At 40.8% G+C, this 27,524-nt stretch overlaps 1 protein-coding gene across 1 annotated transcript; it reads left to right on the top strand.

Moving 5' to 3' along the window:
• The first annotated feature begins 1,265 nt into the window (after nt 1-1,265).
• Nucleotides 1,266-22,794, top strand: LOC121613429 (helicase with zinc finger domain 2-like). Its single transcript, XM_041946810.1, has 20 exons — nt 1,266-1,384; nt 2,684-4,208; nt 5,759-5,942; nt 6,320-6,427; nt 9,168-9,682; nt 9,782-10,420; nt 10,533-11,331; nt 11,484-11,559; nt 11,727-15,129; nt 15,260-15,345; nt 15,522-15,644; nt 15,723-15,878; nt 15,968-16,112; nt 16,198-16,638; nt 17,198-17,390; nt 18,145-18,291; nt 18,464-18,673; nt 18,814-18,970; nt 21,493-21,660; nt 21,756-22,794. Exons 2-20 carry the CDS (start codon nt 2,857-2,859, stop codon nt 21,863-21,865), a joined length of 9,012 nt encoding a protein of 3,003 aa, XP_041802744.1. The 5' UTR covers nt 1,266-1,384; nt 2,684-2,856; the 3' UTR covers nt 21,866-22,794.
• The last annotated feature ends 4,730 nt before the right edge of the window (nt 22,795-27,524 follow it).

The raw sequence follows: 27,524 nt of genomic DNA, 5'->3' as shown, positions 1-27,524 counted from the left end.
TTTAATATTTCCAAGTTGACCAGCAGAGCGGAAGTTCCATGACACCCAGTTTTCCAGTACGTTCTGGTGTGTTGCTTCAATACAGGATGAACAGCAGGACAACAGTGTCCAGTGCTTAAATTTATCTGTGACACCCTGCAGTTAACAAACCAACGTTATTGTGCTGACATAGAAAGCTACTGGATGTTAACAAACTGATGTTCAGCATTCAGCAGTTTGCATGTTACCATATAGCCATGCTTACATCTCAGTTAGTATGCTAATATGGTTTTATATGCCATGTAATATTTCACATGTAAGCATAATTATGTGTATGCATATTAGGTGTTGTTTTTCCTGCCTATTAAACTTGCCATAGATGTCATTCTTATCATAGATGAGCAATGCTGTCAGTAACAGCAGCAGAGACACACAACCAGAAACTTAAAAAAATACAATGTCACGTAAGAAAGGTCAGTAAACAGAAAACTACACTACGCTGCACTGTTTTACACAAAAAGCAACCAGAATTACAGGAGGAGAGTACCAGCAGAACTTACTGAGACAATACAAGTAATGGAGCCTTTCTCAAAGATTAAAGGCAGAGACCCAGTACGGCTCATTCTGCACCAGAACACAACACAGTCAGCTGATATCTGCATGGACAGAACACACTGTGCAGCTGTGAAAACTGTTGTAAGTCATTTTTACATGAGTGACTCTAAATGTTTCCCCTTTTCGAGTGAAGGGGTTTTGAGGAGCGAGCAGGAGGAGGAAGATGCTGGTGTTTCAGGCTACTTTGACCACGACCCCTGTGCGCCGTGCCCCCTGCCTGAACAGAAAAAAACATTTCCACACTGCATGGTGGATCTGGATCTGTTGTATCTAGATATATTATAACTTCATTCAAGTTCTAACATGCTTTCAGAGAGAAATTTCAAGATCTGCTTTCAAGCGTTTCCATTGTGAATGAATTTACATTTAGAATAAACCTACTAGTATCTGCAGATACTCTGTCAGGCCAAGGCAGGTCACTGCAATAACAAGTGGATTTGCACGGAGAACAGGTGCAGTCCTCTTTTTTCTTTTTATTTTCTCAGACGAGATATGCAGATTGTTTTTAGGATTCACTCTGACAGATAGACAACAGTTTCTCTGAGTCAGTGACAGATTTCATGTGCGGCATGAAAGGAAAGCTATTGTTACAATGAGGAAGCTCCAGAGGGAGGGGCGGGGGGGTGGAGGTGCAGAGAGTCCGAACCTGATGCTGACGCAAATTGTGGGAAACGAAACTTAAGCGAGGCAGGCGGTCCCCGGTTATCACAGCCCGTGCTGCTCCACACAGAGGTCCGCCACATGTCCTGCCGTCCAGAGGGGTCTGCCTTCAGCTCGACACCTCAGAGCGGTGAGTGCACGCGATGCTACACCTTCACACCCAACTGTGGATGGAGATCAGCCAAGCCTCTCGTTAGCTTCCCAAGACATCAGTCAGTCAGTGAGGAGCAGCCGAGCTGACGGTGACTATCCTGATTAATGTTGCTGCCATCACAGTTTTTATTATCCTTAGCTGTGACTTCAGTAGTAACAGCAGTTTGGGCAATATTTTCCAAACAGCCTCGTAATTACTGACAGTTGTGTACAACGACACAGTAGAATGTTATTTTAAATCAGACATACTGTCTGAATTTAAATTGATTGTTGTTGGATGGGTTAGGGTTAGGGTACATGTATCTTAAAATCAAAACTCTGCAGGTCAAACCTAGTTTTATTATCACTTCATGGTCATGTGAGCCACTGGCTTCGCTCTGACTCTGTTTTGCTGCCTTTGACATTATGGTAAACATGTACAACCGCGACATCTAGTGGACAGAAGATGAAAGCTGGTCCAGACCTGCTTAAAAACATCTGTAGGCTTTCAGGATGTTGACAATAAACTCGGCAGTGACCTTTCATGATCGCTCACAACAGCTGACCTTCATGAGAATGACAACATGTGATGTGAACTGAGTTAGTCCTGTAGTCGTCCCCTTTCTGATTAGGGCCAATTGTTTGTCAGAGTTGAGGCTTCTACACTACATTTGATAAGACAACAAGCCTCCTCTCTTTTGAACTATTTAACAGAAATAGGTCCACAGTCAAATTGAGCCTGTTCGCACCTGACTTCACCTGACTGTACCTTGATATCTTACCTGTACAAAGGCACATTAATGTGGATCAGATCAGATCTCAGATCACCCTGTTTGAGAAGAACATCTGCCGTGTCCTGCTGGCTCAAACAAGCTCAGCACGAGGTACTAGTCTACCCTTGCAAAAACTAGTTCAAAAACAAATTCTCCTTCACCTCCCTAACTGCCTGACTAATATGTGTGCTGACATCCCACCAACAATGAAGATAAGGTGAATGCTTATTGATAGCAGTGACCCTCGGACTGCATGACATTATCCAGTTAATGTATCTAGACACAGATCACATGTTAATACCAGGTGCAACTGAGGCCATGTTGTATAAGTTTACAGGTGACCATAGAAACAAGCATACTTTGTGTGGAAGTCTAGACCTTAATTTTAAAGGCCATACATGTTCAAAATATTCTGCAGATAAACAACATTTGGTGCAAAAATATTTATTAACACTATTAATGGCTTTCTGAATTGAATATGCTGAGAGCACTCATGCTCTCTTCTCTTTTGTTTTCTTTTTCAGACAAGCAAAGCTGGACAACTCTCAGACTTTGGCCTTCAGCTTGACATATACGGAATTCTGTCTTAGTTAGTGTCATAGTTAATCAGACTAAATCTGGTTCTATTGTGATCTGCCGGGCCATTGCACGTTTTCCTACATCCAGATGCTGACTTAAGCATTATGAATGTATCACAATGTCAGCTAGTGGGTCCAAACTAGCTCCTCTTTTTTCAACTCATGACCTCAAACTTGTATGCACTCAATGCTCTGTCCGGGAGAAAGAAATTACGTACACGTTAAAAGCAGTCCGCCACCAGTGTGCACAAAATCTCCTGCTCTGCAAAGCCAAAGGCGGCAGCAAGTGGAGGCCTATTTCTGAGCGCCCTACGTTTCCAAAGCCAAGTCAGTATGAGGTGTGTTGCTTCTTTGTGGAAGGCTTTGGTTGCAAATACCACAAGAACCGATGCACCTTTGCCAGAAGCAGTGAGGAAGCTGCTGTGTGGACATTTGAAAAGCATCACAGATTAGACCATGTGCCTCTCTGTCATCTTATAGCTCAGTCTGAGAGAGGATCTAACCAGCCTGGCAACTCTGAACCTCGAGGTGAGGTCGTGGCGACTCTAGATTTGAAGGTCGTGTGCGATCTGTGTTCTATCAGGGAGAATGAAATAACATACACAGTTCAGCTAGTTAGTCACAAGTGCAGTAGAAATCTGCTTTTGGCCAAAACTAAAGCCTCTAACCATTGGAGGCCTGTATCTGAGCGGCCTACATGTGGACAGTTTGGTCGAAATGTTCTCTACCAAAAGTGTAACTTCTTTGTTGAGGGCTCTGGATGTACACAGCATGCACAGGGGTGCACTTATGCCAGAAGCTATGAAGAGGCCACTGTATGGAACTATGTTAGAGACAAGGAAATTGATAAAGATGAATTAATAAGACTTGTAATTGAGTCTGAGCACATTTCAGTAACACCAGAAAGCGCAGCTGAAAGCATACTTAAGCAGTTTAAGGGTGAATTCATCGAGTTCTGTAAAGACTGCTTTCACGATCGTCCACTTAAACTGACAGCCAAAAGGTGGAATGCGACCTGCTCAGCAGATGCAGCGCATACCTGGGATCCAGTCTTAGTTCATCACCTGTCAGAGAACAGGGGGAAGCACGTCTACAGCCAGGTGCGCACTGTTCCTCAAAACTGTCAGTTTAAGTACTGCAGTCATGTCAGACAAGGCAAGCCCTGCTGGCATCAGGCTGGCCACTGCCAGTCTGCCCAGAGCGAGGTGGAGATGGCCGTGTGGAAAGCGGAGCACAGCGGGCTCTCCGTCAGGCCTCATCTCCTGCAGCTGAGCCAGCGGGAGCAAACAGAGTCCAGAAAGGTCACCATGTACTGCAAAGTTTGCCTCTTGACCCTGTCCTCCCCAGAGAGCTTCTACAAGCACTGCGCCTCTTTGGAGCATGCCCAGTTACTCTCAGAGGACACCACCACCAAGTGGAGAGGACGACAGCCTCCACACAACACCCGAGCTGAGTTTGGGCTGTGTGACAGGTAAACAACGCTGCTGTCCCTTATCTTTTACAACTATACCGTAGATACATGCAGGGTCTTTATCATGGCTTTGTCCCACTGTGGTGGGCAATCCTAAAACACAAAGTTTAACTCATTTGTTTTTACCAACAATGCCTTACATTTCCACCAGCTGCATGTCAGGCTCTCACACTTTTTTTCCTGTTTAAAGGCTACTGATGTGTGTGTCCTGAATATCTCCTGACATTTTTCAGAGACTTTAGTTGGTTTTGGTGTTTTTGTGGGATTTGTTGATCAGTGTTTTTACAGAACATTGCCAGCCTCTTTTTTGTTTTTGTTGTGTCCCAATTCCCTACTACACACTAATCTTAAACAATGAATATTTAATGTGTTCACTGTGTAAAATTCTGAAATTGTTCATACCAATGCTGTATGGTGTGAATGGACACTACAGTCCACCAATGCAATACACAATGGAATTGGAAGAGCTACTCATAGTTTGTAACCTAATGGTGCATGGTGGTGAAATATGGAAGATTTAAAATGCCTTTAAAAGAAAATAAATCAAACATGAAATAGAAGTGAATGCAGGTTTATCTGTATACATTTAAATCTATTAATGTTTTTGTGTATGCTTTGTATTTATTATGTCATATTTAAATGAAAAACATCTCTTCAAGAACAATTATTTCGTTTTTTACATTAAATCAAATAACAGTACAGAAAACAAAGTGCATTTGTGTCCAGCAGAGAGCAACATAGACCTACCAATACTAAAAGCAAAGCCCTGTCTTTGGTTTGAAGGTGCAGGGAAACTTTTTCTTTTTTGATAGGGAGATGCAGTATAAATATAATAAAAATAAAATAGAATAGAATAGTTGCTGATGGCAGCCCTGACAGACAAACTTTCACATCAACCTTCAGCAGTTTCCTTTGGTCTAGACAGAAGAGCGACGCTACTATTGACTGTACATTCTGGTGCATTTGTGATTGACTGTTGACAGTTTTAAGACTCCTCAATCATAAATGTAATTAGACACACAGTAAACAGTGTCATCCTTGCAGCTGGCTATTCAACAGAAAACTGTTTTAATGTGAAAGCCTGTCTGTCATGGCTGCCACCAGCTTGTCAGCAATGATGGTCCACCCAGGGTCACGCCCCAGACTGTGATTGGACACATGATTGTTTTTCATTTAGCAATAATGATGCGTTTCAAAATGCAAAAGCAAAAAACAAACAAAAAAAAAACATTCTTCACTTTGTTTTCTGTTATGATGTGATTTTAATGTGACATTGAAAAGTTCTGTCACAATGAAAACAATTCATGCAGTTGTTTGAGACTCTTTGTTGGTTTGTTTCTTTGATTTGTTTTAATTTAGGCCCTTTAAATCTTCCCTTGTAAGGAAGCTCAAGGAACACCTCCAAAAACACACAACAAAAAAATGAGTAAATCTGAATGAGGATAAGTCTTCCAATTTTGATATCGTTTTACGGTTTTTGCTGTTCTTAAAAGGCAGTTTAATTGACATATGCTATGTATTGTTCTGTTGAAATTGTCTTTGCATCCCAGACCACAAACGTGCGAGTACGGTAACAAGTGCCCAAAAGCTCATTCTGTGGAAGAACTGCAGGAGTGGATGATGCGTGCTGCAGAAGAGAAAGAGATCAGACATAACATTGAAGCCCAGGGTCTCATGTGCTACAATGAAAGCCTTTTGGAGGAATACAGAAATAGCAGCAATGAAGTGTACATTGTGAGTACAATCTTTTGTGCCATCATTTTCTAATTCTGAAGATTTTTTTTTTTCAACGGAGAGGCACACCATGTTCTCATAGAGTCTTTGAATCCAGCTTTTATTGCGTACACATCCTCCCACTCTGTTGCCTACCAAAGACTCACAACACTGTGGAATACTCCCTTAAATATTTTATGCTTTATTACATTAAGAAAAAATTGCTCTTTGTCATGTACAGAGTTATCAAAAACAAAATATTATTTTAGTTTGTATTTTGCTGACTGAATGCATATGTTTTTTTTAAACATTACTGATTGACAGTTGAATCAAGTTATTCTTTAGTTCCACCATCCTAAATCATAGTATTTTGATTGACTGTTTCCCATGTCGAACAGATATCAGAGCAAGTTGACGATGTCAGCATCTCTTGTGATGAAGATTTAACTGTGGAGTGTGAACAGATCAATGCAACACTGAAATGGAACTTCCAAGTTGAAACAGAGGTAAGATTTTTACAATAAGTCGTGGAAGTTCCCCTCTTTTTTTGTCAGTATGTGTGTGTGTGCGTGCACATGTATACACAAATAATCCATCCTATTACCCCTATTTTTAACTCATAAAATAAAAAAGGAGCATAAAAAAAGGATAGAAGGAAAGCAGGAAACAAGGGAAAAATAGAGAGCCAAAGTCATGACGTCAAGTTTAGAATAGCCTCTACTTGCTCCTGTAACTCAATGCAGTCCCTCATTCACCGTCTCTTTCATCAGCAAAACTGGATGTCACATTATTTCCTGCCCCTTTAATTCTGATTAGAAAGGATTGTTAGTCATTGACTCTGCTCAACACTAACTCTCTGCAACTGTGTGAATTCAGTATTTTTTGTCCTTGATTGACGCAGAGATCCTAATTCATGCCTTTGTTTCCTCCAGACTTTATAACGTTTTGTTGTCTGGCCTAAAAGTACTAAGGCTTGCTAGTATATTGCTAGAATTTTAACTAAAAAACAAAAAAATACTATATTACACCAATCTTAGCTTCCCTTCATTGGCACTACCTTGTAGTCCATCCCTGACTCTCCACACTCATAAAATAAGATAAGATGATACTTTGTTTATCCTGTGGGAAATCTGTGTGTAGCACTTGAAATAGAAAGTAGGAAAGAGTGCAAATATAGAAAGGTAAGTAGCTTTGTGATCCTAAACCCCAAGGATCACATACATACAGAATACGAGAAAAAATGAACGCATACAGGCCATTGTCAGGCCGGGACTCAGAGATTTGAATTCACAGATCTTTATTAACTCAACCCAAGTTCCACTTCTCTGAGTGTCAAACAAATAGGCTATATAAATTATACTAGGCACAAAGGCTATAACTAGGAATATCAAAGATAAGAAACTAACAAAGAAACACAAAACGCTCACTAAGAGGATAACGATAGAAAACACTAAGATATAAAATAACAAACGAAAATCACTCCGAACGGAGGAAAACTCAAAGAACTAGGATTAGCGAAACTAAGTAAGGAAAACTAAGAAATCAAATACACTCCTGAAAAACGGAGGAACTAGAATATAAACACAAAAACAGAAACAGAAAATCACTCTAATAAGAGGAAAACAAATCGGCTATGGTCTAAGACAGGAAAATAAATCAGAAACTAGAATATCAAATTTACAAAACAAAAAACACTCACGAGGAGGAAACAAGAGCTTACGTAACAAGACTGTGGCTGTGGCAAGGACAAACGGGGAAGACAGGCTCGGGTGAATCGCCAACGGACAAAGACACACTGGCACAAGACAAGGGAGACGCAGACTATTTAACACGTGGAGGGTAATCAGGAACAGGTGGAGACAATAGGTAATCAGGGCGGACACCCGGGACACACGAGGAAGGGCAAGTGCTCTGAAACGAGAGGAGAGTTAGACCTTCAAAATAAAACAGGAAATGACAAGACAAAAAACCCCATGACGAGACAGACCTCAAGTGTGACACCCATCTATTTCAGGATCCAAAAGCATTCAGTGAATACGAACAGTCTGGTCCTCATCCAACAAGTTACTGGACTGTTGCCTAAGCTAATTAAAGTACAAATGTTTGATTAGGAACTCTAAAGTGGGGTGGGGTGTGTTGATTCTTATATCCTTCATGACGTTGTGGCCATGTCACAAGGATTCCCCTGAGTTCTTGTCCAATGGATTTGGATTCAAGCCAAATCTTACACTTACAGGTGTGATTTACAAGGTCTGGTGGGATGTCCTAAGTTAGTTGTTCAGGCTTTAGTTTTTTAACATGTGGGCCTCTGTTCAGGCTTTGGGTTTCACATGCAGGCCAGTCTTTGTTCATCCACATGGTGAGGTCCCAACAGAACCAAATCTGAAGTACAGCTGAGAGTATTTGGTTCCTTCAATAAAGCTCAGTGATTATGTGTGTTATTTCACAAAATGGCTCTTTGTTAGACCCATGGTTCTCCATAAGTTAGAGAGTTGTAATGCTTGTAATCCATTGAGAGACAGTAAGAGGAACATTTGAAAGAACAGAGCAGGAGGCTGGGGCCACCTCAGCACCACATGTCCCTGCTGTCCATCTCTGCTGTCCACCAGGAAGAAAGGATTTCCTGTGGTGTTCTGTGGTGCATCGTGGCGGTAACTGAAGGCGCTCCTGTGTGTGACCAGCACGTTGTGGTGTTGCCCAGATGCTCCGTATTTTGAGCAGTGTCCTCCTTTATGGCACCAATCAGCCTCTTTCCCTTCACTGATCCAGCCTACAATTGCAGAGTCATCGTAGAGCTTCTGGAATTTGGAAGACTTGGAGTTGCATGTGAAGTAGAGGGTGTAGACTGTGAACAGAGAGTCTGACAGGGCTGTCTCCTGTGGAGCCCCCATGTCGCTTACCATACTGTCAAATATGCCGCCCTGCAGTCTAACACACTGTGGCTGACCAGTCAGGTCAGGTAGACCACAGTCCAGGGGGAAAGGGAACTGAGAATGAGTATTATGGATGCTAACAGTATAACATGATCATGCAATGGGCCAGCAAGAGTGATATAAGTGAGAAAGACTGAATGCCGTAAAGTTAAATGTTGTGTTGAACCATTAGCCATGCTATTCTGTGCTGTTACTCTTGGTTGCCTCAGTTTGGTATTCACACAATGTTCAAGTTGTTTTTTCTTTCAAGTTCCAGAAATGTTCTTATTTTTTCATGGCAACATGCTTAATTGCCAATTTTCTCTAAAAACAGAGACAGCTTGTGCATGTGGCGCTGCTGAAGCACGAACCAGGAGCTTCATTCACCCTTGGTGACGTTGGTTCTGTGCCTTGCATCTACTCCTCTGGTGAACGCTTTCTCAGTGAAGACATGACCTATGACATCACTGTATCTTTCACATCCATCTACCCAGGCCTGTATGAACAGTGGCTTGTGCTAGATTTTGACATGAGACCAGTTCTCTTGAGGAAACTCAGAGTAAGAGTAAGCCAGCGGTCATTGGATGACACTGAAGAACAAACTGTGAACCATGGAGCCATCTTTCAAAGTGCTGAACGTTGGCATCGAGGAAACAGGGTTATCATCCCATGTTTGTCCAGGACAGAAGAACAGGAAGAGCTGTTAAAGGAGTACAAACCTCCTCAGATTAGCTTTCTGTGTAAATCCACCTACAACAGCCAAATATCTCTGAATAAAGAGAACTACAAAGAAAGAATGCACCACTTCCTGTACAATGAGGAACGGGCAGAGGACCATGTTGTTTCAAGGTAATATGCTTATTTCTATCCTTTTCCCTTTTTGACGGAATATGCACGTATTTACAGACAGCGCCTGAGCTTTTTTCTTGTTTTCTTTCTTTTCTTCAGACTGAATGTTTGTGGAGAAATTACAACACTGGATGCATTGAACAGTACACAGTTTGGCATGGTGAAGGCTCCTCAGGGACAAGTATTCTGTGCTGTCTCGATTCCTTGTAATCTCACACCAGACACCCCTGAGGGACAGGTACTGAAACGAAGCATCCAGTCTGGCCTGATAGCCCCTTTAAATTCAAGTGGTCAAAAATCCAAGGTCTATGAAGCCATCATTCTGCAAGACAAAACAAGTGACAACAAAATGTACTTGCAGCTGTCTAAAAAGTGTTGTGCTGATCTTGCACTCAAAAGCAATGAATCGTATCACATGGAGGTGCAGTTTCAGCTGAACCGCCACAGCTTCTGCACCATGCACAGGGCTGTAGACCTCCTTCCTGATACAAAAAGAGTGCTACCTGACCTTGAAAACTGTGGAGTTCCTGTGAATAACATCCACAATGAGAAACTGAATGCAAAGCAGCAATCAGCAATTGACTTCATCACAGGGAATACCAGTGTGCAAAAATTTGTAGCACCACTCCTCATTTATGGACCATTTGGAACCGGGAAAACATTCACCCTTGCTACAGCAGCCAGAGAGCTTTGTAAGCAGCCTGACAACAAAGTGCTAATTTGCACCCACACCAACAGGTAATAAAATAAATTAAATGTTCTGTTACTTTCAAAGTGTTAATCTAGACTAAGAGGTTTTTAATATAACAACACCAACATGTGTTTCCTTTGACATTTTGCCTCTTTTCAGTTCTGCAGATCTGTACATCCGGGATCACTTCCATCCATTCATCATCAAGAAAAATGACGGAATCAGTCCAATTCGAATAAAAGCAAACAAACAAGGGAGTGCTTTGTCTGCCACAGATGAAATTACTTTGAAATACTGTTTTCTATCTGAGGATGGACAGCATTTTCTGCTACCCACAAAAGCTGCCCTAGATCACCACAAGATAGTCATAACCACCACAACAATGGCAAGACATTTTCATGACCTAAAGCTCCCAGAGGGATACTTCACTCACATACTAATTGATGAAGCCTCCCAGATGCTAGAATGTGAAGCCTTGATGGCCCTTGGTCTTGCTGGACCAAACACCAGAGTTGTTTTGGCTGGAGATCACATGCAAATGGGACCCAAGCTTTTGTCAGTTGATGATCATCATCGTTCAAATCACACACTCCTTAATCGCTTGTTCCACTACTATCAAGGCCAGAAGTGTGATTCTGCCCAGAGCAGTAGAATCATATTCAGTGAAAACTACCGCTCAACCAAAGAAATTGTGGAGTTTGTGTCCACCAATTTCTACGTTGGTAAGAATGACATTATCAAAGCTACTGGAAATATTCCAGCTCCCGCAAATGGCCGTGCCCTAAAGTTTCACCATGTTAGGGGAGAGTGCCTCTTGGACACTGTTTCTATGTCTTGGTATAACAAAGAAGAGGTTGCCAAAGTGGTTCAAGAAGTAAAAGAGATTCTCGATCACTGGCCATTGACCTGGGGGACCAAGGACCAAAGCTCAATCTGTGTTCTATCAGAGGGAATTCAGGTAAGTTAAAACAGTCACAAGACTGAAAAAAATAACAATAACTCAACTTATGAAACAGTGAAGATTTTTATATGAATGTATTAGCACTTTCATTGTTTGATTTGGTGGGTTACAGGGTTGTCATCATCTCAGTTGTTTCTTATGGTTTGTAGGTTCGACACATTAGGACAGCGCTTTCAAGAAGAGGCCTTGCTAAAGTCCATGTTGAGAATCTTGCAAATGTGCAAGGTAATTTTAGTTTAGCTTTAATAACTCCTACATGATATTATGTTTGTCACAAAGGATGGTTAAACAAAAACTGCATCTGTCTGATTATTCAAACACCATGCTTACATTACCTTTCATGTGTTTTATTGTAATTTTAAATTCTAAATTTTGTCTTAATGTGTTAACAGGCAAACAGTTCAGGGCAGTCGTAATGACAGCTGTGCAAACACGTGACAGCCTAAAAACGTCTCACCTGCCTGGACTGGAGCTATTCAATGATGCCCGTGTTTTAAACACTGCGATGACTAGGGCCCAGTCCCACGTGGTTGTGGTTGGAGATGCTGCTGCCCTGTGTTGCTTTGGGAAATGCTCAGGAGTCTGGAAAAGCTACATTGACCATTGCATCAACAACAATAGTGTTGCACCGCAGCATTTCACCAAAGATTTCTTTGAAGAAGATGCTATGGAAACTGCAAGGTTTCGAAAGTCTGAACGTGTGGATGAGAGCAACACTCTCTCTGATGCAATTCTTCAAGAGTTGAAAGATGAATACGAACATCTTAAAACAGAGTACAGTTCAGATGAAGACAATTTTGAACATGCAGACTTTAATCACCACAAGTCCAGATCACCATTCGTTACTGATGTTGACACAGATGTTTTGGAGTTATGTAAAAAACAGCCAGAGAAATACAAACGAGGAAAGTTGGTCAGGGAGTCATACAACAGAGGTTATGTCATACCATTTCAAAACCCCACCAGACGTATAAACATTAAGGGAAGGGGAAACCTGGGCATGGTCTTCACTGGAGACGAAGTGGTCGTAGAAACAGCAAGGGTAGTCAGCATCACCAAGGAAGAGGAGTCCGCCCGTGTACTTGTGTGCGTGCTAGAGGATGAGGATCACAGCAAACCAAGACAGAATTCTGAAGACAAATTTGTCCGAAGGACAATGATGCCCATTACAAAGTCTGCACCCAAAGTACGTATACTGATCAGCAAGGCAAGACGTAACTTCATTCCAATATGGGAGCAAATTGATGGACAGTGGACAATTGCAGCATATGAACGCCTCAATGAAAAGCTCAAGCAGGACAATGTATTTGTGGTGCAAGTGATTGGCTGGAAAAAACATTGTTATTTTCCATTGGGGAGGGTCATAGATATTCTTCCTGTAGGAAGATCTTTTGCTGAAGGACTAAGTATCCTGAATGAAGAATTTAAAGTTGAACCCACTGCATGTACACCAGACAAGGGTTTTTCCTGGGCAGATGAAGACCAGGCCAGAAGACAGGACATGTGTCATGTGATCACTTTCACTGTTGACCCAGAAGGAGCAAAAGACTTGGATGACGCTGTCAGTGTCAGGGAAATTGGGGACCAGTATGAGTTGGGAGTCCATATTGCAGATGTGGCAAGCTTTGTGAGTCCAGGCAGTAAATTAGATGAGGATGCAAAACAACGCGGTTCTACATATTACTGTGTTGAGGAAAACCCCAATCATATGTTCCCTGAAGATTTGAGCACTGGACTCTTCAGTCTTCTGTCGGATCAAGAGTGCAGAGTGGTTTCACTCATTTTCAAAGTGAACAAGAAAACACATGAGATCATTGGCAAACCCAAATTCCAGCTGTCGCTGATCAAGTCTAATGAGCAGTTGTCTTATGAAGAGGCAGAGAGCATGATCTCCAAAAGATATGGAGAGGGACCAAAATTTGACACAGTAGAAGACTGTGTCACAGTGGCTTATTGTTTTGCAAAAGCTCAAAGGAAGATTAGACTTGTGGATTGGGCTTATTCTCAACCTGATAACCAGAGATTGCCCGGAAAGCGCAAAGCCAATCTCATGATTGAAGAGCTGAGCGTGTTATTCAATACACTGGCATCCGAGACTTTGATTGGTTCTGAAAAAACCAGATATTACACTCCCCTTCGCTGTCAGGCGAAACCAGATCCTGAAAAGATAGAAGAATTGAGAAAGAGTGAATGTGCAAAATTAATACCACTGTCTTTTCATGTGCGGCACAAAGTTGACCATGATGAACAAGCTCCAGACTGTGAAAATTTCCGAATACTTACAAAAGTATGGAAAGATATCCAGTCAGCTGCCAGAACTGGGGATATAGACAAAATGGTGGACCTGATTGCTGCAGATGACATCCACCCTATGCTCCAGCCACTCATTGACAAGTTCAGAAGGTGCTCTAGTAAAGCTTATGTCATTCGTTCCAACTCCTCTCCCAAAGCAGGGGTTGGGCATCATTCTCTGAACGTAAGTTCTTACACGCAAGCATCCTCACCCATACGGCGATACATGGACATCATCTTGCAGAGACTTTTGCACTCTTTCATATGTAACAGGGATGTCCAATACACTCGAACAGAGATTTCAACTCTGTGCGCTCAATTTGAGCTCAACATCAAGAATGCCAAGGACTATGAACAAAAGGCTGAGCAGATCTCCTACGCAGTGAGCATGAAAAAACAAAGTGCTTCAAAGTTAGCATTTGTTGTGAGTGCAGATCCCAACAGAGATAGTTTTGCAGTGTCATTTCCTTTTAACAAGAACATATTTGCAGAGAGTTTGTCAATTATGTACAAAGATTTACAGTTGTGGGACCAACCATTGTATGATGAAGCAAATCACTGCATCACTCTTACATGGAAAAAGCGGATCTACACAGTTGACAACATGCAAATCTACCAAGAGTTGAAAATTCCAGACTGTGGTCCCTGCGTTGAGCTTCCACTGACAACATGGAAAGCCGCTGTTGAAGCAATTGACAAAGAAAACTGGGATCATGCAAAGTTTCTCATAATGGATGTTCATACAAAGCAACTGGAAAAACAACATATTCTGCCAGAATCATCTGAGATGTCTCATTCCGAGACTAATACATGCACATCTGAGGAGCAAGAGGTACCAAAGCTACAAATGGAACATGAGGTTGACATGAACCTCCAGTTGCAAACAGGTGACACCCTTCAGGTCCAAATGACATCAGAGTTAAAAAGAGGTTATCACATGCCTGCTGTTCAACTGGTGCACATTAAACCAAAGTTTGAGATTTGTGTGGACCATGTCCACAGCCCTATCACATGCTTCTCCAGATCCACAGATGATCCATCAAGGATTCATTATAGTGACCCGGAGGAGTATATACGGATCTGGAAACCACTGTGTGAGATGGAATCTGCTGCCACTGCAGTGGATGAAAGTGACAGCATAATCATTGAGGACCTGGTGGTAAACTTCAATCAAGAACAGGAGGGCACGCTAACAGGGAGCTTCTTCTTATCTCTGGCACAGCTCAATGAATGGGCCATTGAATGTAACCTTTCAAAATGCTTACTGTGCATACGAAAAAGAGGTTTGAAGTTGACCTCAAACCTGGAACATTCCGCACTGGTAGACCCAAGACAGTTTACATGGGTGGCCCATGCTGTCACAAGAAAAGTAGAAGAAAGCAAAAAAGGAAGTCAAGTGGAGTTCTTTGTCAATCACCTGCCGATGGAGACCATTCCTGATTGTGTCTTTCAGAAAGACACTTCTTTCACAGTTGAAATAATCCCAAAGCTCCTACCTGACATGTAAGTTCAAGTCTAGTTCACTTTGACCGTACCGATGTAACAGTGCTTATACTTATTACTTTTCATTCTTTCCATCTTACATTTTTCTTGCAATAATATTGAGGGGTTTTGTTTGTTTTTGTTTTTGTAGCCGTAAAGAAAATGCTGTGGTCAGCATTAGATCTGCATGTAATCTTGTCAAGGCCATAGCACTTGGACAACACATTCCAAAAGAGGGTATGTCCATTAGTCAGCCTAGTTGCATAGAGTTTAACTATATGTATCTATGTGAGTCACGCATTAAATTGAAAACACAGTATATACATTGTACATTCCTGTAGTGTCTTTCAAATTTGACTAAATAGTTTTTATCTGTTTGGTTGCAAAAACAATTTGTTATTTTGTCTTTGCAGGAATAACATGGCACACCATTCGGAAAGAGCTACCAAATGGATTTCCTAAGCTTAATGGTAGTCAGCATCTTGCTGTGGATAAAGCTCTGGCTAACACTTTCACAGTCATACAGGGACCACCTGGTAAGAGATACAACTTTAACTCTATTGCTTATTTTTTTCTGGAAAAACGCTTAAGCCATTATCCCGTTTGTTTCTTAGGAACTGGAAAGACAATAGTAGGCGTGTACATTGTATACCGCTTCTTTGAGCTGAACTCTAAGACACAAAGAACATTTGTTGACCCCAAGGATGCGAACAAGAAACAAGTCATTCTCTACTGTGGACCATCCAACAAGTCTGTTGATGTTGTTGCAGGCAAGTTATTCTTTTTCTCTTTTGAAATTTCAGCTGTATTTCTTTCTGTTCCTATAACTTCTCTTGTGTGTGTGTCTTTTGTAACACAGAATACCTGTTAAAGTTTGGGAACATCCAAAAGCCCCTGAGGGTCTACAGCCAACAAGTGGAGATGCTAGATTACCCTTATCCAGACTGCACCCTTCACTTTTCCCAGAGAACTCTCCGTCCGGAACGTGCCAAACCAGAGCTCAGGTAGTGTACTCCCTCCAGCTGATGAGACTCGGTTTTGAAATTTTTCCCTCATCAACTAACACTGACATATTTTACACGGTTTTAGGAGCATCACTCTGCATCACCGCATGCGAGAGGACCAAAACCCTTTCTCACGTCAAATAAAAGATTTTGACCAACGCATTCAACTTTCCCTGACGAAAAAAAAAGAGCTCCCATCTATTCAACTTGCCCTCAAGGAAAAAGAAAAGCTGCTGTGCAGTCAACTTGCCCTTAAAGAAAAAGCAGAGCTCCTACACATCAAACCTGCCTTTGAGGAAATAGAAGAGGTCCGACGCAGTCAACGTGATGTTAAGGAAAAAGAAGAGCTTAGACGCATTCAGCTCATCCTTGCGGTAAAAGAAGAGCGGCTATGCAGTCGACTTGGTCTCGAAGACAAAGCAGAACTCCGACATATTCAACTTGCTCTTAAGGAAATAGAGGAACTCCGACACACTCAACTTACCTATGAGAAAGTAGAAGAGCTGACTGCTCAAGAAGTGAAAGAGTAAGTTAAGTTGGTTCAAATATTTCAATAGTATCAACAGAATTTTAGTGCATTATTGTGCACTGTTGTTACTGTTCACAAACTGCTAGGCCTGTTCCGGGTGGGACTGCACCCCCCACACATCGCTCCTGAACATAGACATTCAACATGTCTGCTTTCAGTGTCAGGTGAGAGCAGTGTGTTTCCTCTCTGGAGCTCTGCTCTCCTGCGGCTGAGGACAAACCAGCAGCTTCTTCTCTGCTGCAGCTGCTGATTTATCACTGTTCCATTCTCACATTCTTTTCATGTGACTTTTATTTTCCTTCCGTAGTGGATGCAAGAACAAAATACTTTTTAAAAAGTACTTATGTAAAAGTAAAATTACTGCCAGTAAAAAATATTCCAAAAAGAAAAAAAAGCAACTCACAGTAATGAGAGTAAATGTAATTTGTTACTTCCACCTCTGGTAGTGTCCAAACTAGCCCCATTCAGGAAAGTAAGTAAGCAATTTTTCAACATCAGTTTGAATTTGTAGAACTTTATTCACAGCTCTAACATTATGGACTGTTTTTCCTCCTAGTTACAAAAAACTTCTCAGAGATGCTCGGACATATGAGCTTAAACAGCATGACATCATACTGTGTACATGCACGCAGTCTTCCACCCCAAGCTTGATGAAGACAGTCAGCGCACGTCAGATCCTCATTGATGAATGTGGAATGGCCACTGAACCCCAGGCCCTGATTCCATTAGTCTGCAACAAACCAGAAAAGGTGAGGCTTTCATTCAACATCAGTTTCCTGCTCGTGCATTCATTAAATGTTGTCCTTAATGTGCCTGTACACTCAAGATCAATGTTGCTTTCTTTGTGCCTTGATTCATGAAAATACTGCTGAAATGAGTTTTAAAGTGAGATCATTTTTCTATTGATTAATACTTATCAAACATGCAATGATATTATTTCATATTGTAATTGTAATACTGGGGTGACAAAGGCATCATGACAACTACTAGCGAGCTTGCTCTGTTCTGGATCATTCCTAACTATAATGGTAAATCATTTCTCTAGTATCTTTGTCAGGTCAAATCTTCCCCTCGACCAACAGTTTAGTCCATCGCAAACGTCAATGACTACTGGGCAAATTTCCATGAAATGTATTTCAAATATTGTCCACAGGGGAAATTCTTATGTTTCTGATGACCTCCTGATTGGTCCCTTTTGCCCCCATGAAATTTTCCACTTGTACACAAGAAATATCAAAACATAATGAACAGATTTGTTGAACACATTCACACCACACAGGTTCAAGCCTTTCCATTTTGGACAGAGTTCGCCAAGTGAGGGTTGGCGCTAAACTGCCACCTACTCACCTCCATCAAACTGCTTATTTTTACAGCTGGCTGTCTTGAAATTACAGGAGTTTGGGACACTGGTTGCATCACTGCTTAGTAACACGTACTTGATGTTAGTCACTCTGATTGAAGTAGTTGTTTACTCTGTCTTACAATGTCACACACATGTTTCAGATTGTTTTGATCGGTGACCACAAACAGTTACGTCCCATTGTGAAGAATTCTCGTGTGAGGAAGCTGGGGATGGCCAAGTCTCTGTTTGAACGTTATTATACAATCCACAAGAACAGGGTAGTGATGCTGGACACCCAGTACAGAATGGTGAGAACATTAAATACACTATACATATATATAGTGTATATTATGTATATTATACAGTGTAGTGTATGTTTATGTATATGTATTTACTGTAGCAATATTGTATTATCATATGTTATTATGTGTTTAATATCTAAAATTATGTTCAACAACTTTCAATTCTGTACCTTCATAGCATAAGGACGTATGCAACTTCCCATCAAATGAATATTATGAGGGAAAGCTGAAAACTGGGGTGGAGCAGCCGAGCAGTGTCCTCCGCGTTGACAACAAGACAATGCCAGTCGTTTTTGGGGACATCAAAGGAAAGACCATCAGTCTGGTTGTCAGCACAGCCAAGGGCAATGAGAACTCAAAAGCAAACCAGGAAGAGAGAATCAAAGTGGTACTGTGTTTCCTTGTTGATTTTAAACATTAGTATTAAAAAACAGGGGTAGAATTTACTATAGGGTGATTAATCTGAGTACTCAGTGACATTAATTATTCCTGCTTTAAATCACTGCTTTTGGTGTGGCTCTCTTGCAGATTGACATTGCTGAAAAGCTGGTGGAGAATGCTAAAATCAAACAGCAAAGTATCGTGATTCTGTCACCATATAATGCCCAAGTATCAGAAATCAAAGACCACCTGAGGAAGAAGAAAATGGACCAAATCACCGTCACCACCATCACTAAAAGCCAAGGTGACAGTAAACCTCTCTTACCTAATTACAATCACTAAAATAAAAAAGTGCCAGGATGGAAACATTTAAAGAATTGAAAGTGTTAGATGTAGTATGTAGTATCTATGTGCATCACCATCTACCTGCCTGTTATCACAGCCACAGTAAAGCAAGTTATTTTTAATATGCTAAAGAATTTGTGACGGTAATGACAATATTCCAAAATCTGTGTCATGGTAGGACATCACACCCCTGTCATTGATGAAACTGATATGCTGCCAACCCCTAGTAACTAGTATTTCAATTCCCTGAGTAAGACTGACTATGTCTCTGACCATAAATGTATTACCTTTGATGTCCCTTTGCTGCCTACTAACAATAACCCAAAATTTTTAATGAGCAATCTGAAGTCTCATTTTCCACTGCCCTTCTCACTTTACTAGTATCAATGACCAAGTTAGTTGGTTTAATGATTTTTTTGTAGGCAAGATCGATGGTCTGAGGTCCAATTTTCTAACTGTTATACCATCCACACCATTGAGCCATCCTACTTCACTGTCTGAATTTGCTTCTATTCTTGCTTTTCTGAGAGTAACCAGTGATATTCTATACTCTATTCTCATTCGACTCGATTTGACTGCTGGTTTGACACCTTCGATCATGACATTTTACTTGATAGGTTGTAAAACTGTTGGCATTTCTGGTCCAGCTTTAAAATGGCTTTATTCCTATTGACTAATAGATATTTTAATGTCTGCATCAACAATCATGTGTCCTCAGCTCTCCTGCTGTGTGGTGTCCCTCAGGGGTCGGTCCTTGGAACATTTATTTTTTCATTTAGCTGCTTTCAAGACGTGTCGTATCAGTGTTTATGCTGATGATACACAGGTCTATTTCTCTGCTGAATACAGTAACCTGAATCAACTGTCCTCTTTCCATGATTACTGAGCTGCCACGAAAGAATGAACTCTCCTTAGTTCCTCCGCCTAAACCCAGACAAAACAGAAATTCTTTGAATTGGTCCTCAGTTTATTGGTCAATTTCACTGTAATATAAAGAAGCTCTGCCTTTTATCCATCCCTGGCTCCAACTGCAAAACTTGATCGCCGATAAACGATCTTCATAGAGCTCCACACTGAGCTTTGTTTGTTTGTTTTGTTGTGTTTTTGTCAGGCTGGGACTCAAAACAGGACTCAGATGCAGAGATTTTCAGAAAACAGGTTTATTTAGACATTTAATCCAGAGACCTCTAGACAGAGTGACAAAAGAATCAGGTTATGGAATTATCCTATGGGTAATCTAAGTCCCCGAAGGGAGAGGGCACAATAATCTAACAATAGAACGAAAAGGAACAGATCAATGAAAACTGCTCCGGACAGAGGATAAAGGAAAATGAATCTAACGGCTATAAAATTTAAGTACAAAATCACTCCCGAGGGAGGAGAAACTCAAAGGCTATATAAACGAAAAACACTCTGAATGAAGGAAAACCAGACTAGTAGAAAAAGTACAAAATAAAATTAGCTCCTAAAAAGCGGAGGATCTAGGACACATAACTCATTTCAGATGACAAACAAAAATCACTCTTAAGGAGGACAACATATCGGCTACGAACAAAACATTGACAAAAAGGCGAAAACTAGATTATTAGACTTACAAACAAAAAATCACTCGTTTAGAGGAAAAATGGCTTACGTGCAAATTATTCTGTGGCCGTGGGCAATGACAAAGACAGGCTCAGTTGAATCGACCTACGGACAAAGACACTCTGGCCCAAGACAAGGGAGACGCAGACTATTTAAACACATGGAGGGTAATCAGGAACAGGTGGAGACAAGAGGTAATCAGGGCGGACACACCGGTGACACATGAGGAAGGACAAGTGCTATGAAACAAGAGGAGAGTTGGACTTTCAAAATAAAAACAGGAATTTCCAAGACAAAGAAAACCCAAGACGAGACAAACCTCACCACAGTGTGACAGTTTTTGTTTGTGTGTGTTGTCTGGTCTGTCTCTCATTTTGCTGTGTTTTATATTGTGTTATTTTTTTACTTTATTTGCTCATTCATTTTTGTTTTTGATGTGTGGGAAGCACTTTGTAGCTGTGTGTTTTGAAAGCACTGTGTCGATAGTTCTAAAAAAAAGTTTTACTAACTTACTGACTTACTTAATGTTGTAGCTTGTTCCAATGATGCTGGGTCTAACAGACCCCGTCCCGCTCGGTAGCCTAAATCAATGGTGTGGAATATTTTACGACCTTTACCTGACATTTTGAATGTAAAATCATGATCTGCAAAATAGCAAATATGGACAAATGTAGTGAAATATAAAGAATATTTAACTTCAAAATGAAGTTGAGTGAGTCTCACAAAACGTGTCAACTGTATTTTTTTCATGATTTAGACACTTTTTATTTTTATTTTTCTGGCCATGTAAACGACTCAATCTGGTATTGAAAGGCAGGCAGAGGAAACGAAAGAAATACCTGCAGTATGTTGTTTAATGATGGGTTACTGTGTGACACTCTACATTTTGTCTTCTAGGAAGTGAATGGCGTTACGTCATCATATCCACAGTGTGCTCTCTGCCATGTGAAGAGATTGAGAGTGAACCAGACGGAGCATGGCTGTCCAAACACCTGGGCTTTGTGGGCGATCCCAACCAGATAAATGTGGGCATCACCAGGGCCAAGGAGGGACTGTGCATCATTGGTAAGATACTGCAGCTCACCTCATATTTCTGCCTATGCTTAGGGCTCAAAGCTCATATGTAGCTTCATAAATCAAATATTTCTGTCCTCTCAAAGGAAACCAAAAGCTGCTCAGCTGCAGCGGAGCTTGGAAACATCTCCTGGACCACTACAATCGTCACAATGCAGTGACAGATGCAGACAAGATTTCAGTGCATTGTGCCTGATTTTTAAGAGTCTTGAATTCCATATATGTATATATATATATACACTGTATATATTTGTATTTGTATTTTATTTTTTTCGATGATGCTGCAGTAACGTTTTATATGTTCTTTGTACAGATTTCTAGCAGATTTGGAGTGTTGATATTGGATTTGACACAGTTGTTTTTGTTGTGCTCTGATTTACATTCACCTTTCTATTTAATTTCTATGCTTTGTAAATAGGAAAAACCATATGAACTGTTTATAGAATTTTATTGTTAGATGTGCTCACTTGAATTTTTAAGTTTCACATTCAAAGTCTGAATAGTCATTTTTTGTTATTTTTTGTATTTTTTATTAAAATGTATTCAAGTTGTAGACTAGAATAAATACTCTTTAATCTAATCTTAACTCTGGACAGCAGCCAAGAAACAGAGTTCAGCTCTTGCTGTTTGGATCTATTCAATCATTTTTAGATTTAGTTGACATGTGGAGAATAACCACTGTATGAACTCACCTCCAGTGAGGCGTTGTTCCTGTTTACTGAGAAATGAGTCAGTATGTGATTTCATTGTTGGACACCTGGTCTTAACACTTGAACTGTCTGGCAGTCAGTGAGCCTAGTCTGTGATTTATTTTCCTGTCTGACCTTTCATTGTTTTTGATACCTGTAAATGTTCTATGCTCAGGGATTGGCTTTGGCTAACAGATTAATTGATGAATAAATCGTAAATAAAATGTTTGTACTGTGAAATGTTCATCGTTAAGCCCTACTATGTTCAGCGATTTCTGTAAATATGTGCATAAATGTACAAAAAATGTAAAATTGATTTGTTCATGGTTTATGTGTTTTTGTTTTAGACCTGTTGAATGGAATTTATTTTTATCACATTTTGTATCAGCAAAAGATTGAGCAAATAAACACCTAAAACAGTCAAATGGCACTTTCATTAAAGGTGTGCTGCAGAGAATTTTATCCCATGTATAGCCTGTATGTATATAACTGACTTCTCTTTATATAAAGAAAAATAGGGCAATATCAATTTTGCCTCTCAGAGGAGTGGCAGATACAGTAATAGAAAAAGCCTCATAGGATTTCACTGACACGAAAGGAAAGGTACCAAAAGTACTGTGATCAGGGATGTTTTGCTAAATACAGTCTTTAGCAGGGGCCCACATGACTCTTCACACTTTGGAAATGAGTCATGATTAACATTATTTGTTACACCTGGGTTTTTATGTCTGTGCAATGTATGCTGGGAAAAATCTCATGACTCACTTCAAAAAGTTTTTCTTTTCTCAAAATTGATAATCGGTTGAGGCAGATGACCCCCACCCACAGCCTGGTTCTGCCCGAAGTTTCTTCCTCCTAAAAGGGAGTTTTTCTTCGCTGCTGTCGCTGAGTGCTTGCTCATGAGGGAATTGTTGGGTCTCTGTAGAGAGTGTAAAGAGTTTGGTCTATACCTGCTCTATATAGAAAGTGTCCTGAGACAACTTCGGTTGTGATTTGGCGCTGTATAAATAAAATTTAATTGAATTCAATTGATAAAAAAATCTGATTTTTTGTTTTTTCAAACAGTTGATGTATCAGCTGTACAGGTATTAGTCAGAGTTGTTAGCTGGCTAGCAACTGACTCTAATTGTCTTACACAGATATTCTTGTCCTAATCCTAACCAATCATCACTCCTCATGCCTAGACCTAACCAACCCAACCAATGAAGGCAACTGGTACTAGCCATAGTAGAATTCATATTTATTTTCCAGGTCATCAAATGCCTGCGTTTTTGTGATGTTTCGTGGCTTCAAGTCACCCTGTAATGTCTGTGGCCTTGTCCACAGGTTTTTTCCTAGTTCTCAAAAAAAAATCCCACCAACTCGAGCAAGTGAAACAACCTCTGTCCATATGAAAACACAAAAAACACAATTGAAGCACTGTCAAGAGCATTCCCAAAACACCCTGGAAAAAAAGCTTTCACCAGTAGGCTACTTGCAGCTGGAGGTACGACTGGGTCTTGTACTGTGGCCGTGTTGGATTATATAACAGTGACAGCCATAGTGTAGTCTGATGCCTCTGGTCCTCAGTAAAGAGAAAGAATAACTGTACATTCATGTGTAAACACAGAAAAAGTCCAGTTAGCATATACCATCCTCTCCATGCCACCCAGGATTGGATCCACAGCGTTTTTTTCTTTTCTTTTCCTTTGTTCGCTCCACAAAATTTCCGGCATCATACTTCTGTCACCATGATTGTCGCACAGTTGCTTCACCCACCTGAAATAAGATTTGCCTTGTCCCAACCAAGGAGGAGCACACCAGGCCAACCAATCAACATCAAGGGATCAGTTAATTATCAGCTGAAGACTGAGATCACCTGATTAATTGATTCCAGCCAGGTGTGCTCCTCCTTGGTTGGAACGAAAACCTGCAGCCACACGGCCCTTCATGGAATCAGTTTGACATGCCTGGTCTGGATCATACCTCTTGCCACTCACCCAACCAAGACACAGCAAGAGTGTATGGTACTGTAATTGGTAGATGTGACATGGTGACCATCGTCAAAGACAAAAATATCATGTAGTCAGATCCCGTACAGTTTTCTGTCTTCTGCCATTTATGTGCAGATCTACACTGACAGAGTTATCTGCTTTATTTCAAACCTGAATTAAGGACTCATTCCTGTCATTGGATTCTAGATTTTAGGGCCTAGCACGTTGACTGTGAATAACTGTGGACCCTGGGTGAGGTGGAGTGGCTGTGTTTCTCCTGTTCAGCACATCTAGCCACCTCCATTGTTAAGCGTGAGACCCCACACTGCTACTTGATCTGTCCTCTGCAAATCAGTATTTAAATTCTCCAATGAGAATTCTTGAGTCATATCTCGAATTCATCAGCTTAAGATTTACCACTCTTTATTTACCACTCACAGATAAACAAGATCTTGTATCCTCAGAATTTAATGCTGTTAAATGATTATTTTATCATCTCAGAGGAGTCTTGCTACCTGTATCCCACCGGCCGGCCTACCTGTCTGCAAGCCATCTCCTAGCTTCCAAGCTAACTCTGGTCTGTACGCTTCCCTATCATCTCTCCATATCGTCTCAATTCCCTGGTCCATCTAGCAACTACACCAATGCAAATCATAACAGCGTCACACTTAGCACTATGGCATGTTCTTCCACCACTCTGCAAGGCTGCAATGAAAGGCAGATGAGAGACCCTTCAACAATTTCACTGACTATATGTAATCACATAATCTGTCTGAGAACTGAAAGTATTTGTCAAATCTGTGATTCTATGAATTCTCTTCCCAGTGAACATGCTGTTTTAGGTGTTGTTTCAGAATGCTTCACTGCTAATGAACTGCTGCACTAGCTGGCAGCTGCATAATACTTAAGTTAGAGCTGATAAGTTTCAGACTCACCCATGTTGTACATAGACATTATAACAACACCTGAAATGTGGCTGAAATGTGTGCTTTACAGCTTGTGAATCACAGCAAGCTTAAGGGCCCCAGAGCCATGGGGGCTCCTGAAGTTCCAGGTCCACTGTGTGTCAGCTGGAGTGTGATTTTTCCATTCATTGCAAATTAGTTTGGGAATAAATATCACTAAAGCACAATATCACTGGAAATGACCTTAACTGTCCTGAACCCTTTTTTGTAGAGAGGCCAGACCATAGCAACATCTACTTTATTTTTTAACTTAATTATTTTAGGTTATGTTGTGTGTCAAAGGCACATATTCTGAAACAAATGCACATTTTCTCAAATTACAACACTGATACATGACAAACCTGGAACCAGGTAGTTTTCCAAGACATGGTGCAACATGTGGTGATGGACATGTGTAAAATACTATAAGCAGGGGTGAACATGACTGGTACGCTGGAACGCATGTGCAACAGCAATCAGAAATGCGGATCATCAGTTGTTTTCAATACGTTCCTTTGAATTGGGTCTGGGTTATAGAATGGACAACGCCTTGTCCAATGGGATCACTTTGGGTAGACTGTAAATAGTTTGCACTGTCAGGCCATAACATATGGCGGTAATGCGCACATACGTATGCAACAACCACCATACATTTAAACAGAAGAGGAAGGCAGCAACTGTCACTGCTCATCAATACACTTTTGTCATCTATGCATCTTTCTTGTCAACACTTTTGAGCCAATTAAGAAACCTGAGAGATGTCAAAAAAAACAACCGACATCAAGCGGTTACTTTGTTGTTCCGCCACCGACGAACTATCATCAAGCAAAACTGAGCAGAATAAAAGACTTTTCCCTGAAACGTGCCTCCAATTATGCCATGGCTTTATGCCAATGAGTGCACTGAAATGTGGTGCAAGATATGTCGTTCACACCCACATCTAGCAGACAAAACAGGTGCATTTTATACAGACTCAAAGAATTTCAATCATCCATTAATTGATAACCACTGAAAGAGTACATGAATGTGGCACAAGATATTGCAAACAAACAAGCTAGTCGAGCTGGAAAGTCTGGTCGCCAACTTGCTACATGGTGAAACAATTTGAATGAAGAACAACAGCAAGCTCTATGTAATGTTTTTCTATTAGCGTTTCATGCACGTCTTATCAGACATAAGACTCTATGCTGAGGGTTTTGCTTTACTGCAGCTGCTAGGAGTGAATGTCAGAGGAGCATATTATTCACCTGAAGGGCAAACACAGATGATGCAGAGCACAAACTATCAGTGAGAAAGAGCAGCGTTGTTGAATTTTGGGGGTTTTGATGGATCAGAGGACAAAGGTTATTTTGCACCTTAACAGAGACTCCATTGTGAGAGAATGGATATGCTCAGAGGAAGCAGGAAAACGCTTGGCAGTATCTTCTGTGTATGGCTTAGTCCAAATAGTAAATACAAGCAATCCAGATTGTTACTCCAACATCAGCTGCCTTTGAGCAGTGCAGCATGCAAGAGGGGATTCTCACATGCTGCACTACACTAGAGGGACACTGTCAAGCTGTATTATGAAAAATGTAGGATCCAGTGTTTCAAAGCTTGATCAATAATATGGATTAAAAGTCAAGATATCTTTGCCTCTGCTGCTCCTTTCTGAGCCAAATATCATTGAGTATACTGTAAAGCACACATAGATAATGTAGTACTGCTGATGAGCACAACACACAGACCTCATATCATGTCCTCATAGAATAAGAACTGGGCTTGAGACCGCACGGTGTGGGTATTTTTCCTACTTTCGCAGAGATCAAGTGTGTGTGTGTGCGTGTCTTAGAGATTGTGTCCTGTCTTTACCCAAACATGCAGAGGTGTTTATTACAAAACACCACCAGGGGGAGCTCTTGTGGGCAGGAGTGCAAGCTGTCTCCTTTGACACTTTAACTTTTACTGATGAAACTTCATCACTGACGTGTTTTAGTGATGTCATAATAATAAAGGCTATTATTCATTTGACACTTAACTTCCCCATTGAAACTGTAGCCTCTGTGAACATTGGATTACTAACGACGAACAGCAGGTTAAATACAAATATAAAGGATGTTCATCATGTGACCACACAGACAAAGCTTATTAGGATACCGTCATTGTTGATTTACGATTCAGGTTTGCTTAAAGAACTCTTTGATTATGACAAACATGCAACGTCAGATATGTAAAAGCAGACATTTGCAGCTGTGACACTTGGTAAACTT

The sequence above is a fragment of the Chelmon rostratus genome, chromosome 2, assembly GCF_017976325.1.
Source record: "Chelmon rostratus isolate fCheRos1 chromosome 2, fCheRos1.pri, whole genome shotgun sequence".
Lineage (NCBI taxonomy): Eukaryota > Metazoa > Chordata > Actinopteri > Chaetodontiformes > Chaetodontidae > Chelmon > Chelmon rostratus.
The sequence above is the reverse complement of the archived record's forward strand: the minus strand, read 5'-3'. Positions and strand labels throughout refer to the sequence as shown.

Coding starts and splice junctions, on each gene's coding strand:
- LOC121613429 (XM_041946810.1), top strand. CDS start 2,857: ATGTCAGCTAGTGGGTCCAAACTAGCTCCTCTTTTTTCAACTCATGAC. Junction 15,645..15,722: donor AGTCATACAGGGACCACCTG/GTAAGAGATACA, acceptor TTTGTTTCTTAG/GAACTGGAAAGACAATAGTA. Junction 21,661..21,755: donor GGAGGGACTGTGCATCATTG/GTAAGATACTGC, acceptor GTCCTCTCAAAG/GAAACCAAAAGCTGCTCAGC.